We start from the raw sequence: 16821 nt of genomic DNA, 5'->3' as shown, positions 1-16821 counted from the left end.
CCTGCAGATGTCACCCCACAGACTTCAGGGGTTCCAGGCCAAGAGCAGCTGTAGTGCCCCATGGGGGTGCCGAAAAAGATGGAGGACAGTCCCACCAGGTAGAAGAGCCCCTTGACAGGGACAGCTCAAGGGAAGCAGAAGCCAGAAGCTTCTACCTTCCCTGTAGACAGGAAGGAGAGACACTCCCTGGCCCGGCTGGCGGCCCTGGGATAGGCACAGAAGCCCCCGCTGGGCTCTCCTTACCTTGCTCAAGGAGAAGGCCTTTGGGCTGTGCTTGTAGAAGGTCTCTTTGAATGAGCCCAGCCAGGTCTCAGCAATGCGGACCTTGTTCAGCAGGGTGGCCTCTGGGTCCAGTGGGGAGTCAGCGTCCTGATTTTTGTGGATGTGTCCCACCCGAGAGCAGGGGAGGATTTCAACTGAGCCACCGCACAGCCAGGTCTGCCGTGAGAGGACAAAGTACACACCTCTGCGCCCCACCCCGAGGACGTGGGACATGAGGGACCTGCTAGGGGCTGGCGAGATGCACAGGAAATGATGGGCACAAAATGGCAAAGGTACGTATAGTCCTCAGGAGCTGTAGAGTTGCCAGTTCTGGGTAGGGGAGTGACAAGGTGGGAAGTGGGGGCAGTTGTCCTGCAATGGAACGGTGGGGTGAGGAAGCCGCACCCATGCAGCTGCCTGACCTCTCCCCCCTGAGACACAGGCACAGACGAGCACTCATGGAGGTGTGGTCATGTGGGTTAGCATCCTGCTCTCCACAGGCTGCTTCCTCAGGGGAAAGCATGTCCCTAGTGGTCTGTCGTTTCTACAAGCTCGTGAAGTCTCCTGCTGTAGCGGCACCAGAAACTATCTGTGTGGAGATCAAAGCAAGCTTCCCTTAAACAGTCTCCCCGCTCCCCACTAACTCACACACCAACGCCCACACGCCTAGAATTCATTTGACAGGAAGCCTTTCATTGCACACTTGGCAACAAAGGTGCAAATGAAAACGTTCCTAGCAGAGGCAGCACACCAACTGAAACCCGCTGAGCCTGTGGTTCCCAGGCTGTGTGCCAAGGTACCTCAGGGGGCCCCAGGGCACTCCAGGGGCCAAGAGGACAGTTGAGATGTTTGAGAGAAACAGTGACATCTGTTGACCATCCTGCAAACTACAAGCGTGGGGTGATTCACGGTTTCAACACTTGGTGAACTTTTAATGGAGTGCATCTTTACTGGTTTGGGTCTTCAGAGGTTGCTTTGATGAAAAAGCAAATATTGTGCTAACGTCCTCGTGGAACAAGACATGAGAATGGTGGTGTCCAGTCTGATTCTAAGGTTAGAGAAGGGTGCCGTCCTCAGCGGGTGCTTAGTTGTTAGAACAGATACTTATTAAGTTGTTTGGACCAAACTACTCAATACACAGAATGCTTGGAGTTTGCTTTGGTCTGTGGGTGCTGTGCAAGGTGTTGAGATGCTAAGGGTGCTGTGAACAGAGAATGTAGGGGGGTGTCTGCACTAAGGTGTAACTGATAATTTGCTCTTTCAAGCAGGCAGGTTTGAAAGTCAAGTTCATGAGGGAGGTCGGGGGCAAAATCAAGGTAGGGAGGAAAGAGACAAGGAAGGGGAAGGCACCGGAGGTCCAGCGTACCACATTTCCTGACTCTACAGTTTTCGCACAGCCTTATCCCTGACCAGTGGCATTTCTGATGGCCGCCTCCCAGCTGTGACCACACGCACGGCCCCAGAGAGCCCAGCCGGGTCCTCCTTTGGTTGGGGGCATACCTTGAGAGACAGCTCGAGGTTTTCACCACCCCGCAGTGACATGAGAGGGTCATACGCTCCAGTGTTTTGGAAGTAATGTCTGTCCATGGCCACGACCCCGCAGGGCACCACAGGGCTCCTGGAGAGAGAAGGCAGGGTGAGACTGCAGTTCAGGAGCCCGAGCACACCGGGCGGCTCATGGGGCTCCAGTGGTTGAGAGGGTGGACTCTGAACTCTGACAGACCTCCATGCGGTTAATGGCAAGACTGAAGCACAACGACCATGTCAGAAATCCCAGTATTTTATGAAAAACAGAGCCGTGGTTGCCAGGGCCTTTTATATCCCACCCCCAGGTACTGTGCCTCTGGGACAGGCCACGGGGTGGCGCCTGAGCATCCCCTACCCTCCGGCTTGAGACCCTCCCTTGACACCTTTGGGATGAAGGACAGGGTTAAAATAAGATACCCTAAGGCACGTAGCACCAGGCTTGGACAAAGGTCAGCTCTGTCTTCCTCTCTCTTCCCTCACCCCTGACCTTACCCATTGTTTTTGCTTCAGGACTATCCACCCCAATTCTAAGATAAATCCACCTGGGCCTGGGGTAGTAGATAGGTCTCGCTCACCCCCTGGGAGAGATATGTGACTTATTTAAATGCATTTAATGTTTAAATGCTAGTTTAAACACAGGAATCTAGAGCCCCTGAATGAGGGAATTAAGATAACAATCATATCCTTCAGAAGGGTTGAAACAGGAGAAGATGTAGCTAGGAGTTTTTTGAATGAGTGTGTCCATTCAGGAATATAGTTTTTAGAAGAACAAATATTAATGCAGCTAAACTCTGGGTATGTCTTGACATGTAAATGACTCAGAATTTATATATTTTAATTACCAAGAAAATAGTGTTATATTGACAAAACTATTGACCTTTAGGTTATTAAAAATACTAAGTTGTACCAGAATACTAAAAAGCAGTATTGTATATTGCCTGATACAATTTCCAACTCTGCCACTTAATATTTGTAAGGTCAGGGTTAATTTCTGGAGGGGGTAGGACTCAGCACTTGTGGCTGGGGATCTGAGAGAGGGGGGCACTTTGCTTGCCCCGCCACGAGGCTGCCCTGAGAGCCCAGGAAGCCCTCACCACCCTCTGACCTAGAAGACAGGGCCCAAGCAGAAGGTGACAGGTACAACTCTCTGGGGGACCCAGGACTGGCAGTTGAGCAGCATGAGCTGTGGCATGTGGCCAGGAGAGGATGAGGGACTTCGGTAGATACTGTGTGGAAGACGCAGGCTGCAGGGGGCCAGGCATGGCCTCCTCAAGGCCATGCCCAGGGAAGGTGCACCATGGCGAGCACCAGTGCAGGCTAGCTTGAGCGCGAGGCAGGGCGCTCCCTCCCTCCCTACCAGAGCTAACCCCACAGAAGCCTGGAGCTCGAAATCAGCTCTAGGGAGACAGGGACAGGAGGTGGCTGCACAAGATTGTGAGGGCACTAAACACTGATGAGTGGTTCACGTTTGAGAAAATAATTTTATGCTGTATGCATTCCACCTCAGTAAATTATTTTTTAAAGGGCGGTGGGGAGATACATCTTCCTCCCCCGGGCTTCCTCTGGATACTTGCTCTGGGAGCCCCCCGTGGTGACCTCGTGGGTAAGGATGTTCCCTCTGAGGTGCCAGCGATGACCAGCATAAGCCTTCAGACTTTGAAACAGCCTGCAGGGGATGCCAGCCCCATCTGTGGCGTCACTGCCAGCCAGGCCCCAGACACTGCAGGGCAGAAACAACCAACCCCGATGCTTCCCCTCAGAATTCGTGAGCCGCAGACTCCTGAGCTTAATGGACTGGAGCTTGCGTTGCAGCCCTGGGTGCAGGTTAGTTTGTTACGCACCAGAAGCTCCCTGGGACATCCCCTTACACAGTGCCATTGTCCAAAACCAAACAGCTGAGAAGCAACCCACTCGCTGCCTGAGCATCCACCTGTCTGAACCCTTCTTTTGTATGGAGAAAGGACCTGAAGCCAGGCAGATTCCAAGGTTACCTGGTGAAACAGAGCTAGGTCAAGATCCCAGCTCTGGGTCTGCCACTGTCTGGCACTGGGGGATTTCCTGAAGGCACCTGGAAGAGCTTCGCTGGACGCCATTGATACCACACCATGACAATAATGACACTTACAGCTGAGTGCCTGGCACTCTCTAAATGCTTTTTATATAGTAAATCATTTAATCTTTTTTGTACGCATTCTTAAATTTATTTTTCAAGGTGAAGGGCTTAAGAAGTATATTAACTCATTCAGTCTTAACAACAACCCTAGAATCATCACTGATGGATTTCTGGTGCAGGCTTCCTCTGGGGACATGAGGATGGGTAGTTCGCTTTTATTCTAAATGTGCTCGGTCAATCTTTTATCCCTGATTTACTGATGAGGAAACTGAGGCACAGATTACATAACTTGCTAGGAAACCAGTGGAGCCCGGATCAGCTCCCAGACAGTCTAGCTGCCAAGTCCAACGTGCAGAGGCAAAGGAAAGGTAGGCTCCATGGGGGGCCTCCCCTGCCCTCACCTGATGGGGCTGACGGCGGACAGGCGGGCCTTCCTCTCGCTCTCCGGCAAAGCCTCCCAGTGGAAATCCAGCTTCCAGTCCAAGACGCCCCGCTGCAGGTCCTGGGAGGGGTAATACTGGAAAGTCCTCCAGTCAATCACATCGATGACTGGGGACACCACCCGGCTCCTGGAAAGAATTGTAGAGTCAAATAAGGAAGGCAAACCATTCCCTTGTTGATGGGTCAGGGACAGGACCCACCCACACAGCCTAATAGGGCAGCCACTAGCCACACGGGGCCAGGGGGCTCCTAAAACGTGGTCTGTTCAAACTGAGATGTGCTGTGAGTGTAAATACACCCTGGATTTAGAAGGCAGTGTGAAAAAAATTGAAAGTCTCAGTAATCTCATATTGATTATATGTTGAAGTGATAATGTTTTGGCTATATTGGACTCATATCAAAATATATTTAAATTGATTTCATGGGTGTTTTACTTTGCAGTATGATTACTAGAAATGTTTAAATTTCATGTGACTTGTGTTATGTTCTATTGGACAGCAGTATTCTAGAAAATATGTTTTTCCATAAGAAATTGGGGGCCCACTTCACAAAAGAGCATGCTTATCCCTTTCTTTCCTTGAACACCTCTGTCAACAGCGCTGAGAAGCAGGAGAACGGGGCCCGTGGCTCAGCTCTGCCACTAACTGCTGTGTGACCTTAAAATAGCTGTCGGCCCTCTCTGGGCCTCAGTTTCCTCACTGATAAAATGAGAGGCTGAACTACTTCCCACAAAGGTTAACCCCAGCTGTAATGCCCTGGGATGCTCATGGCTCATGACCTCTTTGGGGGTCTCTGATCTCTTTGAGGGTCAGGGGGAAACTATGGACCCCTCATCAGAAAAATAATCATAAGCACATTCACAAAATATTGCCCACAAATTCAGAGGGTCCACGGGCCCCTGCACTGGGGGCTGCTTCTCGTTCCTGCCTGTATCATACACTTGATTGGCTTGAGGGATCAGGATGGCCATGCCTCGGAAGTATCTCTGGTATATGAGCGTGTGGTATCTGTCAGCAAACCAAGGTCCTGAGTTTAGATTTATTTGTTCATTTACTGATGCTGTTGGTGATTGTGGTTTTCTCTCTCTCTCTCTCTTTTTTTTTTTTTGCACAGCCTGTGATACGATGCCCGAGGATGATGTGAAAAATTGGTGCAGGTCAGAGACTTCACCTTTTAAGTAAACAGGTAGTCACGCAGATGTACCAGGAGCTGCTCTGCACCTAGCCAGTACCTCAATCACATTGCTTTCCTGGCCTCTCCCAAACTCTAAAACCTTCTAAAATTGGTGTGGTGGGATGGGTCAGGCCTGAACTCGAGGGGGGCTGGCAGGTGCCCCTCTAAGGAAATGAGGCTCCTGGACAGAGAGATGCCAGCCATGCTGTGCTTGCGCTCCCATCGATTTCTACCTCTGTTCCTTCCCTCTCGGGGACAGCCGAAACTGGCACAAGCCCAGGCCCTGTGGAGCGGGCCAGAGCGGTCCTGGGGTCCAATTACCAGCTTTAATCTGTGGTTCTAAGTGACTGACATTGGTGTGAGGAGTCGTGGGGTTTATATGTGGAGCAACAATCTTGCTATGCTTTTCCTGCCCTTTGCGCGCTGTTCCCTCTGGAAGGTGTGGGGACTTTAATCCCTTTTGGTCTACGCTATTTGGGGGCACCCTGTGTTGACCCAGAAAACTGAGAAGCAAGGTCAAGGGTGAAAGGAGGGCACCCAACCCCCTCTCAAGTCTCCACTAACTGGGGAACAAACTGAGCAGATGGGGTGGATTTGGCTATTGGCAGAGCATTTCGTGGAATCTGAGAATCGAGAGCCGGGGAGCCGTGTGTCTGAATTCTGAAGAATCCCATTGAGTCTGTGCCATCTCAGGGAGCATCGCGGGACAAGAGGGGAGACTGCATTGGAGCAGCCGCGCACTCAATTCGTCCTAGACCTGCGAGCTGTGCCCTTCTGACAAAGGGTACATTACTTTATATCAGAAAAGGAGAACTCTAATGTTCATCAAATTTCTGTTTCTGCTGTTCTGCTGGAAGCTTGGAGTCAGTCACACGTAAAGCTCACTGCTACTAACTGCATTCCCCAGACCATGTCTTCCTTTCCGAAACCTCCTTTTCCTTCTATTTTTAACCAGACACATGCATGATTCATCGCGAGCCTCTGTGAGTACAGTGTGGATAGAAATGAAGAACAAAATGTCAATGGAGGGAGTGAAAAGTGTTCTGCTTTGGTTTTTATTCCCGTGGACCACAGAGGCTGCTTCATCAGGGCTGAATCAGGGGGCAACCACCGTGCAGCGGCTCAGAAATGCTGATCTGAGAAACCCCCAACTGTCTTCTGTTTAGCTTTGGGCCTCATACTGAGAGCTGTGTCTCGTGTTCTTGGAATCCGTTTAAAGCAAAGCGGCAAAGCTACCCTGCTTGACTTGGAAGGAGCTACACACGTCTGCTTACCCCATCCTTCTCTCGCTTATGAGCTGAGTTTTAACTCACAGGTAGATAAGAGGTGCATCCTCTCTTAAGCCTTTCTGAGCTCCAGGAGGACAAGTGCTTGTGTTTCAGAAGACAAACAGAGGCCGCCGAGCTGTCCACAAAGACCGGTGATCCGAAATACTGATCCTGGCGTGGCTTCCTCTTCGTGTTCCCATCTGCTGTGATTTGGCCCTTTTGGGTCACGCCATACTCCATTCATAGCTTCCTGTGGGCTCCGTTTTCTCCGGGCCCCAGCATTCCGGGCAGGTTTTCAACATACGAACGGCAGGAGGGGCACAGACACTCAGTCCACATCAGGGCAGCTAACAAACTACCAACCGGAGATTCGAAAGCAAGCTGCAGTTTCGACCTTAGCAACCAACCCTTTCACCACCAGAAAGACTGGGCCCCGGCTCATTCCATTCCTCTTTGTTTTTCCTGGGCCTGGACGTTCCTCCAGGCCGGAGATGTGTAGAGTCGTTTGGGAAGTTCATGCAAACATTTGGTGTTTGTAAAAACCTCCTCCTACCGAGAAGCAGAAGGCTCTGAATTCTCTCTTTCCAGAGCTCTTGCTCTGCAGGTGTGACCCCAGGACTGGTGTCAACCCTCCTGGGACTCTGTCGTGCTGAGGTGTGTGATGTAGGATGGGGCTGGAGACTGTCCTCAGGGCAACAGGCCCACGGAAGGCTGGGCTGGGAGGCATCTTGGGCGCCCTGCTGCTTCTCAACACACACTCACACTCACGCACTCACACAATCACACTCACACAATCTCGCACATATGCACTCATTCACACAAACACTCATGCTCATGCACTCACACACTCACATACTCACATGGGATTTTTCAGACTGCCTTCCATCCTTTAACTCCTTGAAGGTCAGGGAGGTGGGCGACAATCTGTTCCCTGCCCCACCTTGCTTCCCCCCAGGGAGTAGATTCACCCCTCTGAGCACTGGGCAACCTCACAACTGGGTGGTTTAAGACAGGGGGCCAGACCAGTCTCCCAGTGAGAAACAGCTGGGACAGCCTCTGGAGCCAGGATCACCCCTACGATGCTGCCGCCTTCCAGTGCCTCGCTCAGGACTGCCTTTCTCTCCTCGGAAGCCTTCGTTGCCCTGGGGCCTTCACTCCACTCCTTGGCTGGGGTCTCAGAGTGGGCGTCAGCACCACGCAGTTGGCAGCGATCGTGACAGCCACTCTAGATTTTCATCCTTGTTACTTCATGTAGAATCCAGCTACCAGTCCCCGCGTCCTGAGGCCGCCTGGAAACCCACGGCTCCCAGGGGAGCTGCCGGGGCTGCTGTGCAGGGCTGTGGAGCCGGGCACTGCCCGCCCTAAAGAATGCCTGCGATATCCTAGACGCCGTCAATGCGCACATGGGTTTTCTGGCGGGTGCCTTGTCTTGTTCTAACAAAATGGGTACAATACAACGCATGGTCTGGGGGGCGGGAGTAAAGGGTCACAAGGAAGGGACTCCTTTCACCGCTGTGTGCCATGTGGCCGCGTGGCTCTCCGCAGACCTGCTCTGTGGGCAGGGGCAGGGGAGCGGGGCTAGAAACCAGGCCCTGAATTCTCTGACCAGGGTTTTGAGAAAGCAAGGCCTTTGAAATAGCTGCTTTACGGCTCACTACCCTGCTTACTCACCATTCCCACTCCACCTTTTTAATGAAAGCTCTTGAAGCCCTTTCCTTGCTCTGGGGGCAATGGGTCCCCACCTGGTGACAGATGTCTCTCGCCATGAGCCTCTGAGGCAGCTGGGGCCCTTCGTTCTCTCAAAGAGCAGCCACCATGAGGAGAGGCACCCAGTGGCCTGCACCACTCGCTTTACAGGAGGGGAGGAAGCGTCTGAGCAAGGTCCCTGGGGCAGTACAGCGGGCCTTGAAAGGGGGCAGCTCGCAGGCCAGAGCTCACAGAGCATCGCTGTGTGCAGTGGAGAGAGGGGAGCACTCAGAATCAGGCGAGGGGGCTTCTCTCTCAGACCCTCACCTGCCAGCGCCTGAAAGCCGAACCCTGGGGCCAGAGGCAACACACGGGAGGCTGTGAATGAGGTGTGAGATGTGCATTGGACACCAAGGCAGGATGGTCAAGGACCAGAGGTGTGTGTGTGTGTGTGTGTGTGTGTGTGTGAGAGAGAGAGAGAGAGAGAGAGAGAGAGAGAACACGGGGAGAAAGTTTGATAAAGAGAGATGGGAAGAGCCCAGGAAAATTAGAATTCCATGTGCTCACCACCTCTTAACTATAGAAACCTTCTCAGGAAGCCCCATTTTATTTATAGCTGGGGAAACCGAGGCATTGCCAAGTGTTTCTCGCTCAGCCTAGAGTGAGAAATCTCCCGATCTGTGAAAAGGGCACCAGTGTGAGAAGCAGACAGCATGAGGGACTGGTTTTAATCAATGTTTTAACACATGTCTCGCAACCAGGGGTGGGGATGACTCAATGTTTCTCCCAGCTCGGCTTCTCCAATCCTTTCAAAATAAATTCATATACAACGACAAGAGTAGCCGACCCGGAGTCAGGACACCTAACCCGGCCACGAAGTGTCTGCGTGCCCTTGCACACCTGTTCGTCCCCCGGAACCAACCAACCCGCTTCTGTGAGGTGGAAGCAAAAGTAGCCGCCCGAGGCATCTCCCAGGGCATCACGAAGGATGTATACGAAAAGAGTCTACTGGGGTTAGACATACAGAAGGCTTAGTCATATTACCTACTGGGTCCCTACGTGCGTCCAGGAGCGCACGGACAGCCCAGGTGTCAGGTGCCTGCTCCCTGGGACCCATTTGCCCTGAACTCCCTTTTTTTTTTCCAATAGTGCAATCATGAGATGGGACCAGGTGATCTTAAAGGCTTCTCTGAGACCGGTCTGTCGGTGACACGGAGACGGGAATCAGATGCGGAGTGGGCGGGACCAAGTTTAGGTTCCCCTCTGATGATGCTCAGTCGTTGTGATTTTGAGAACAGAATCCTGGCTGGTGGCCTCGTCCTAGTCCCAGTGCTGAACTCACACACGTCTCCCGTTCTTGTGAGAGAACCGCCAGGAATGGGCGGTACTCAGGGCCATGGAACCGCACACCATTAATCCTTCTTGAAAAAGGGACCCCGGGCTGCTAGCCATTTACTGCATGTGTCTTGAAACCATCTCCATCTGGTGAGGTGCTGATACCTTGACTTTCTCACTCAGGCTTTTTTTTTTTTCATATGTGGGGTCATCCCCAGGTCAAATGAGACAGTCAACATGTACTGTGGGAAGGGACGCAGGAATAAACATCCTGGGCTTGGCTCTGGTATTAGCCCTGTCTGGCTGGATATCACCAAAAACAACCATTTATTGAGCTCCTACCGTGTGACAGGCACCCCCGCCCGAGCCCAAGGCACGCCTGAGATGGTCTAAGATGAGCCAGTCACCCCAGGTTTGGTTTGCCAGAGTGGGACATTCAGCTGGAGGGAAGTGGTTGACAAGACACATTTAGGAGCTGTGTGAGTGGGTTGAGGGAGCGGGGAGAGAACGACAGCAGGATGGGGAAAAGAGAGCAGAGAAATGGTCAACCAAAAACGTTGAATGTCAGACTGAGGGGTGTGGGATGCAGCCCTCTCCAACTTCGTATTCCAAGGGCGGGCCTCAGTTAAAAAATTAAAGACCCCTTTGTAGAAACCAGAAAACCAAAGAGTGCTCGTTCTCAACAGAACTTCAGCAATCTCAGTGTCTAATGCTTTGTTCTTCAGGGAGAGAAGTCTAGCAACATTTAGGGACTTTTCCCCAGGTTACGTTACAATCGTGATTAACATTGCTGACTTTTCATCACAGGTAGTGATAACCATGGTAAGCTGAGACCCTTCTCAGGGGTATTTGCAACCGAATGGAAGCTGTTCTCCAAGCCCTGGTTTCTGTATCTACAAAACAAGGCAGATGAAGTAGCAGCCTCCACTCCACTTCCCCGTGCTGCTTAAAAGCCTGAAACACGTGAAAAACCCTGAGGAATATGTCTCTCTCTAGTGGTTGTTTTTCTCAATGACAGAGATTTTCTGTGAGTGGCTGAGGCTGCAGACTATTTCTCGAGCCCCCATCTCCGGCTCCCCAGCCTGAGGGGGTGAGTTACCTGTCACCAGCTATTCTGCTGAGGAGGGGCTCCAGCCAGCCTGGGTGGCACTCGCAGTGGGCGTCCATGAAGACCAGCACGTCCCCAGTGGCCCTGGTGGCTCCCAACATCCGGGCCCTGATGGCGCCCAGCCTCTTGTTGCTCCTGAGCAACTTCACCCCCTCCAGCCTGGCCACGTGCTCGCTGAGGGCAGTCTTGAGCTGTCCTGGAACCGACAGGGTTGTGGTCAGCCCAGCATTTTACCACTCGACCTTTACGTTTCTCAGTGGTAAAACATTGTACTGACTTATTACTTTGCAGTTATTTTTCTGGTAAGCTTGGTAGCTCCCAGTCCGTTCCCTAGAGAAGGACCCCTGTTAATGAAGTTGTTAAACTTTCTGAACTTGGACATCTGAGAACCAGCCCCTCTGTGACTCCACTGCATTGAGCGTTCATTCTCTTCTTCCACCTCACTAACAGAAACTTGCTTTTGTAGCTAAAACCACTCACCTGACAAGACATCTCTGCTGCTATTAGTAGCTTTTTGATCCAATTCCAGAAGAAATCTACTAAATAAGAGGATTCTGGAAGAACTGTGTTTCACTGAATTTTTCCAAACTTGGCTGGCCTCTGCCTATTTGCTTTTTCACTCTTTTTCTACCTGGGATATGGATATGATGCCCAGAGGCACTGCAGCCTCGTTGTGATTATGAGGCCAAAAGCCACACTCCAATTGTGGCTAAGTGGAAAGCAAAAGAAACTGAGGACTTTGGAGGTAGTGCCCATCCCTAAGGCCCAGCTCCTCTGCCTCAACGCGCACAAAGAAAGCAGACGTCTCCTGAGGAACACTGACAATAACACAGTTCACCAACTGATGGGGGAGGAACCGCAGGAGTGCTCTTGAGAGTACTCTGCTCCTGCTGAGGGCTTGCAGAATCTCCCTGGGCACCTTCACCAGCCAACCCAGCTCAGTCCAGGACCTGCTCATTTGTCCTGCCTAATATACAGCCAGATGCACTTTAATAACCTTGGGTGCTGCTGAGGCCTCTGGCTAGTCTGACTCACTGCCTGGCCAGTCTGGGTGGATTCTCAACACGAGGAATTGTGGAAGAACTAACAAAGGCACCTGACCACTCTATCCTTTCCTGTCATGCCCCTCACAAATATTGGCTTCTCTTGGGACAGTTTCATCTCCCCACAAGGCCAGGAAGGGCTTCTGTAGGCCATCGAGGTGAGCCAGAAATGCAGCCCCCAGGCCCCAGCCAAGGACCGCAGCAGTGGTTCTCAGAGTGAGGTCCATGACCACCAGCATTGGCAGCTTGTTAGAAGTGCACAGTCTTGAGCCCAATACCAGATCCAGAAATCCTCAGGGTGGGCCCAGAAGTCAGTGTTTTAACAAGCCTGCCAAGTGATTCTGATAAGACACTCAAGTCTGAGAACCAGCGACCCAGGAGTCGGGCAGGGGCTTCTCTGTCTCCATCTTCTTTTAGGCACTGGGCTGCGCATTGGGCTGGTCCCCAGGGGTGAGTTTCCTGTCGGTGGAAACATTCAAGCAGATTCTGCTGGTCTGGGCTCTGGGCCTGACTCCACTACACTGGACATAACTCAGCTCTGGTCAGCTCTCTTCTCCCGACACTGGTTTCCTCCTCTGGGAAGGGAGTGGATTAGGTTAACTAAACAGGATGATTTAATGACTAACTCATGTCACGTGCTATGCCCAGTGTTTGCAAGGTAGGGGACACTCACAAAGGCCATCCATTGTGATTCTTGAGTGTCTTGGGCGGAAGCTCGTCGGACTATGTGGAGGTTGGGGCCCAGGGACCAGGCTGGAGCCACCCCCAGAGACTCTTGCCCTGCTTGTCTGCTTCACCTTTTGTGTCCTGCCCCCCTGCTTCCATGCTGGTCGCCCCAGGGGACTCTTCAGTAATGAATTACCCACACCCAAATTCTCATCTGGAGGTCTGTTTCTAGGAACTTTTCCTAAACGGGTTCCGAGCCCCAGTGTTTGTGTGGCAAACCCCCCCCAGGACTCCCTCCCACCTTGCTGGCTGAGGTCGTCCACGAGGATGATCTCCTTCAGGAAGGCCCTGGGCGCTGTGTCGAGGATGCTGTGCACGGTTCGAAGGAGGGTGGACCAGGCCTCGTCGTGGAAGCAGAGGATGACGCTGGCCGTGGGCAGGCTGTCCTCTGGCCACTGCTGCCGACACCTGCAGGGACAAAAACCAGGGAGCCCCGGGGAAGAGAAGCCTTAGCAGGTGCTCAGCACCCTCAAGCTCACCCCCCAGGCCTCGGCTGGGGCTGCTGCACCCACACGGCTCTCCTCCCAGCTCAACAGCTCTTCCCCGGTTTCCTTAAAATTTCCATGTGAAGAGAGCCCGTGGCACCCCCGGCAGTGCTGGTACTCCCTCCCACGAGCTTCTTCACAGTCTTTAATTACCCCCCCCCCACGGTCCTCAGAGCAGCAGAGAGGTGTGGCCGCAGTTCTCCGCAGATGACTGTCCTAATCAGGAAAATGGGAATGAGCAGCTGATGACCAGTCTCAGAGAGCTGTTGTGAGGCCTAAATAAGATGTTGTCCATAGTGAGTGTCCTCTGAACGGTAATTGTCACCCATTTAAGAGCAGGGACGTATTTTCTTTATTTTTATATTCCTAAAACCTAGCATAACACCTGGCACATGATAAATATTTATTATTATTTTTGAAGAAGCGATGAGGATTAAACATTTGTGCATGCCAGCTACATGGTAGGCCCTTTACACACTTCATTACATGTTCACCCTGTAATAAGTCTATGGGTTCTGCTGTCTTACCCCATTTTACAGATGAGAAAACTGAGGCTCCTTAGAAGGCAATACTGTGTAAAGGCCATGTTACCAATAAGTGCAGAGCTGGATATTTTCCTTTAAAAGCTACCCTGCCCTTTCCACTTTGCTGGTGCCTGGCTTGCGTGGTGTTACCGCCACCAGGAGGCTGGCTGGCACGCTCCCTCCCCCTCTCTCGGTGAATGGGGAGCTCTGTATCTGCTTGGCAGTGCGCCGGTTGAGATGCTCGAGAGAGTCCACAGTGGCACTAATTATGGTAACAACCGGTTGCATGGAGCAGGGTGGGGCTCACAGTTGCTCACGAAGGGCGTTTCCCTGAAGTGCATTTCCAAGGTGCTTCTCTCCAGGTTTTTACTGTTAAAACCACATCCCTCCCCAGAGGAGTATGTGCTTTGGAATAGGGGTTGTCTCATGGACCCCAAGCTTCCAACTTCTAGAGGCGCCTGTGATAGCCAGACTGGCCCCGCCCGAGGGAGGTACCCTTGGAACGCTGTTGGGCATGCTGCTCAGGAGTCAGTGGCGTTCTCTGCCTGGCAGGGTCCTTGTCAAGGCCAAAGCTCTCAGTGAGAGGGGAAACCTGCGTGGGACTCTCAGTGCCAAATCTTACTGCAGGAGGGAAACTTGACACCAGGTAAGTGCTTGAAGGTAACAGTAAAACAGAGTCCTAAATAATAGTTTTCATCTTTATTGTATTTTTTCATTACCATTTAGCCCTCTAATCCCACCCCCCAGCAATCACCACCCTGTTGCTTAAATAATAATTTTTCCAAAGCACATGACCATCTCATAAACCAGCTGTGACAATCATTTATTAGTTTGTGTATTTATGCACTATTCCTTTCCATAAAGGATTTGAAGTAACTCACAAGAAACATGCACAATAAAACAATGCTAAAATATAAATAAGGATGAACAGTCAGGACCAGGGAAATATAAAAGTGCAGGAAGTAAGCATTTGGAGAAAGAACATAAATATATAGGCCATAGAGCCTGGGTGTTTCTAGAATGAATTTTAAACGTTTCCTGGGCTCTGAGCTTCCTGGTAGCTTATTCTGCAAGAGAATTGTCACCACCAGAGAAGTCACATACCATGTTTTTTAGGGAAGGTGATGTTCTTTCTGGTACTTTTACAACATCTGTAACTTTTTATTTGGAAATAGTTTAGAACTCGCAAGTTGTCAGAACAGCACAGAGAGCCCCGTCGTTAGCTGCGCCCAGCTTCGCGCGTAGCCGCCTTACACAGCGTCCACAGGCTCAAACCCAGGGGTGGGACGGAGTTCAACACCACCAACACCAAGACAAGCCTTAGTTGGATTTCACCTGTTTTTGCATCCCACACTAATTTCTGAAGGAAATTTCTGTGGACTTGAGAAAGAAGTCCCTAAATGGATGACAGTGTCCCTAGAAGCATCCTGAAGACAAACGAAACAATGAACTTCTAGAGACGTTTACAGTCCGATCTCAGGGCTGTCCACGTCACATGTCCAGAGTGGAGCCAGTTACTGGTAAGATTTTAGGAAGGTAGCAGAGTCCTCTGCACCCCTACCCCCCACCACATGCTGTGTCTTCCTCTGACCCCCAAAGCCTCCCTCCTCCCCGACGCCCAGCCCCCCTTTCCATGCCTGGTGGAGCTTTCCTCCTCCAACGCCCGACTTTGAGAATTTCCACTTTGCTGTAAGAATTGCTGTAGACCCGCTCATACACAGTGTCACGACTTCCTTAGTTGTCTTTCCATTTTCTCTCTGGTCATGGGCACAGACAAATCCAAAGAGCCTAGGACTGGGGCCTTGCAGGGCTAGGAAAAGAACTGTTGCCTCAATAAATTCATTGGCCATGAAAAAGCCTAAATCATTCCTTGGGCAATTGCCAGGAGTCTGACCTGGAGAGGAATTTGGGGACAGAAAGACTGGCATACGAAATTCCTGTGGGTACAATTTTATAGGGACCAAAATCCATCACCACAGGGCAGAACATGGCCGTGCCTTCCCAAGGGACTAGCCCTTTTCTCTACCCCGATCTGGAAAGTATGAGGACCGGAAACAACACACATGTGCCGTGTGCGTGTGCATCTGTGTGTGTTTGCCCTGAAGTGAGGTGGGCAAAAGAGCTTAGACTTTGGAATCAGACACATTTAGATTTCAAACTTCACTCTGCTGCTTCCTAAGTTCCCATGGGTGATAAACTCAGTATTTATAAGCCTCGGTTTCCTCACTTGAAAAAATAAGGGTAACGATATTTACTTTGTGGGCCTGCTGTGAGAATCTAAGAATAATTATGGGCACTTAATAGATAGATAGTGGCTATTTTATAGCTCTCTTGGGAGAAGATACAATGTGACTAGCATGTATACCATCTTTGTAAAACATAACTATCTTCAAACAGCTACACTCCACAGTGTAGCATGAGATGTCTCCAGAATGACTTTAGGAGGTGGGCTTTTCCGTACCTGCCCGATGCTAACAGCACCCACTGCAAAACTTTTGTAAGAAACAAGTGCTTAGCACAGCGCTTTGGAGGGACTCCATCAATGAAAGAGCTCCGTATGGAAACTCTAGCTCTTTAAGACTGCACAGTCCTCAAAGTCAGGATGCAGATGAGCTTCCTGTTCTGCTAAATAGCCAGGGCCCCCCGGGTGGCTGACTTCCTCTCCTTGACCTCAGGGATTGACGGTGTCTGCAGAGAGGCCTTTCAGCCTGATGGTTCAGGGCACAAGTTCGGGAACTCCGCCACTTCCTGGCTGTGTCAGTGAACATGGGCAAGTCACTTAGCTCCTTGGTGCCTGGGTTTCCTCAGGACGGCGATAATGTCATCGCCCCCTAGGGCTGCTGGGATGATGACAGGGTGGCTGGCGGAGTAAACGCCGTGCAGGTATTTGCTGCTGTTATGGGAAGATGTGCTCTTATGGTGAGGTGAATCCCTGAGACTCTTCCAGCCTCGGAATCCTGTGTCCTTGACTCTTTGGGACCCCGTTAGGGTAGGAGAGAGGGGAGAAAACAGGCAAAATCAGGGCAACTTGAATTTTAAAGAGAGTTTCATAAGAATCCCATCCTCTCCAGCTGTCTTGCTCCAGAACTTTCTAGGTTTTATGGATAGAAAGAACTGCACTCTCTCTTCAC

General features: G+C 51.3%; 1 protein-coding gene across 3 annotated transcripts in view; it reads right to left on the bottom strand.

Annotated features, from left to right (window-relative positions):
- GALNT15 (polypeptide N-acetylgalactosaminyltransferase 15) overlaps nt 1-16821 on the bottom strand; it is a 42686-nt gene that overhangs the window by 12158 nt on the left and 13707 nt on the right. For 2 of the 3 annotated variants that reach the window (XM_037061345.1, XM_037061344.1), the window contains exons 2-6: nt 12923-13089; nt 10904-11108; nt 4303-4470; nt 1762-1879; nt 244-438 (exon numbers count right to left, since the gene is read on the bottom strand). In XM_037061345.1, coding sequence (XP_036917240.1) covers nt 244-438; nt 1762-1879; nt 4303-4470; nt 10904-11108; nt 12923-13089 — 853 coding nt within the window. The remainder of the gene's footprint in view (nt 1-243; nt 439-1761; nt 1880-4302; nt 4471-10903; nt 11109-12922; nt 13090-16821) is intronic. The other variant, XM_037061346.1, reaches the window with a different exon arrangement.

Source organism: Sturnira hondurensis, unplaced genomic scaffold (genome assembly GCF_014824575.4).
Source record: "Sturnira hondurensis isolate 20B ecotype Veracruz unplaced genomic scaffold, ASM1482457v3 Scaffold0013299, whole genome shotgun sequence".
Classification (NCBI taxonomy): Eukaryota; Metazoa; Chordata; class Mammalia; order Chiroptera; family Phyllostomidae; genus Sturnira; species Sturnira hondurensis.
The sequence above is the reverse complement of the archived record's forward strand: the minus strand, read 5'-3'. Positions and strand labels throughout refer to the sequence as shown.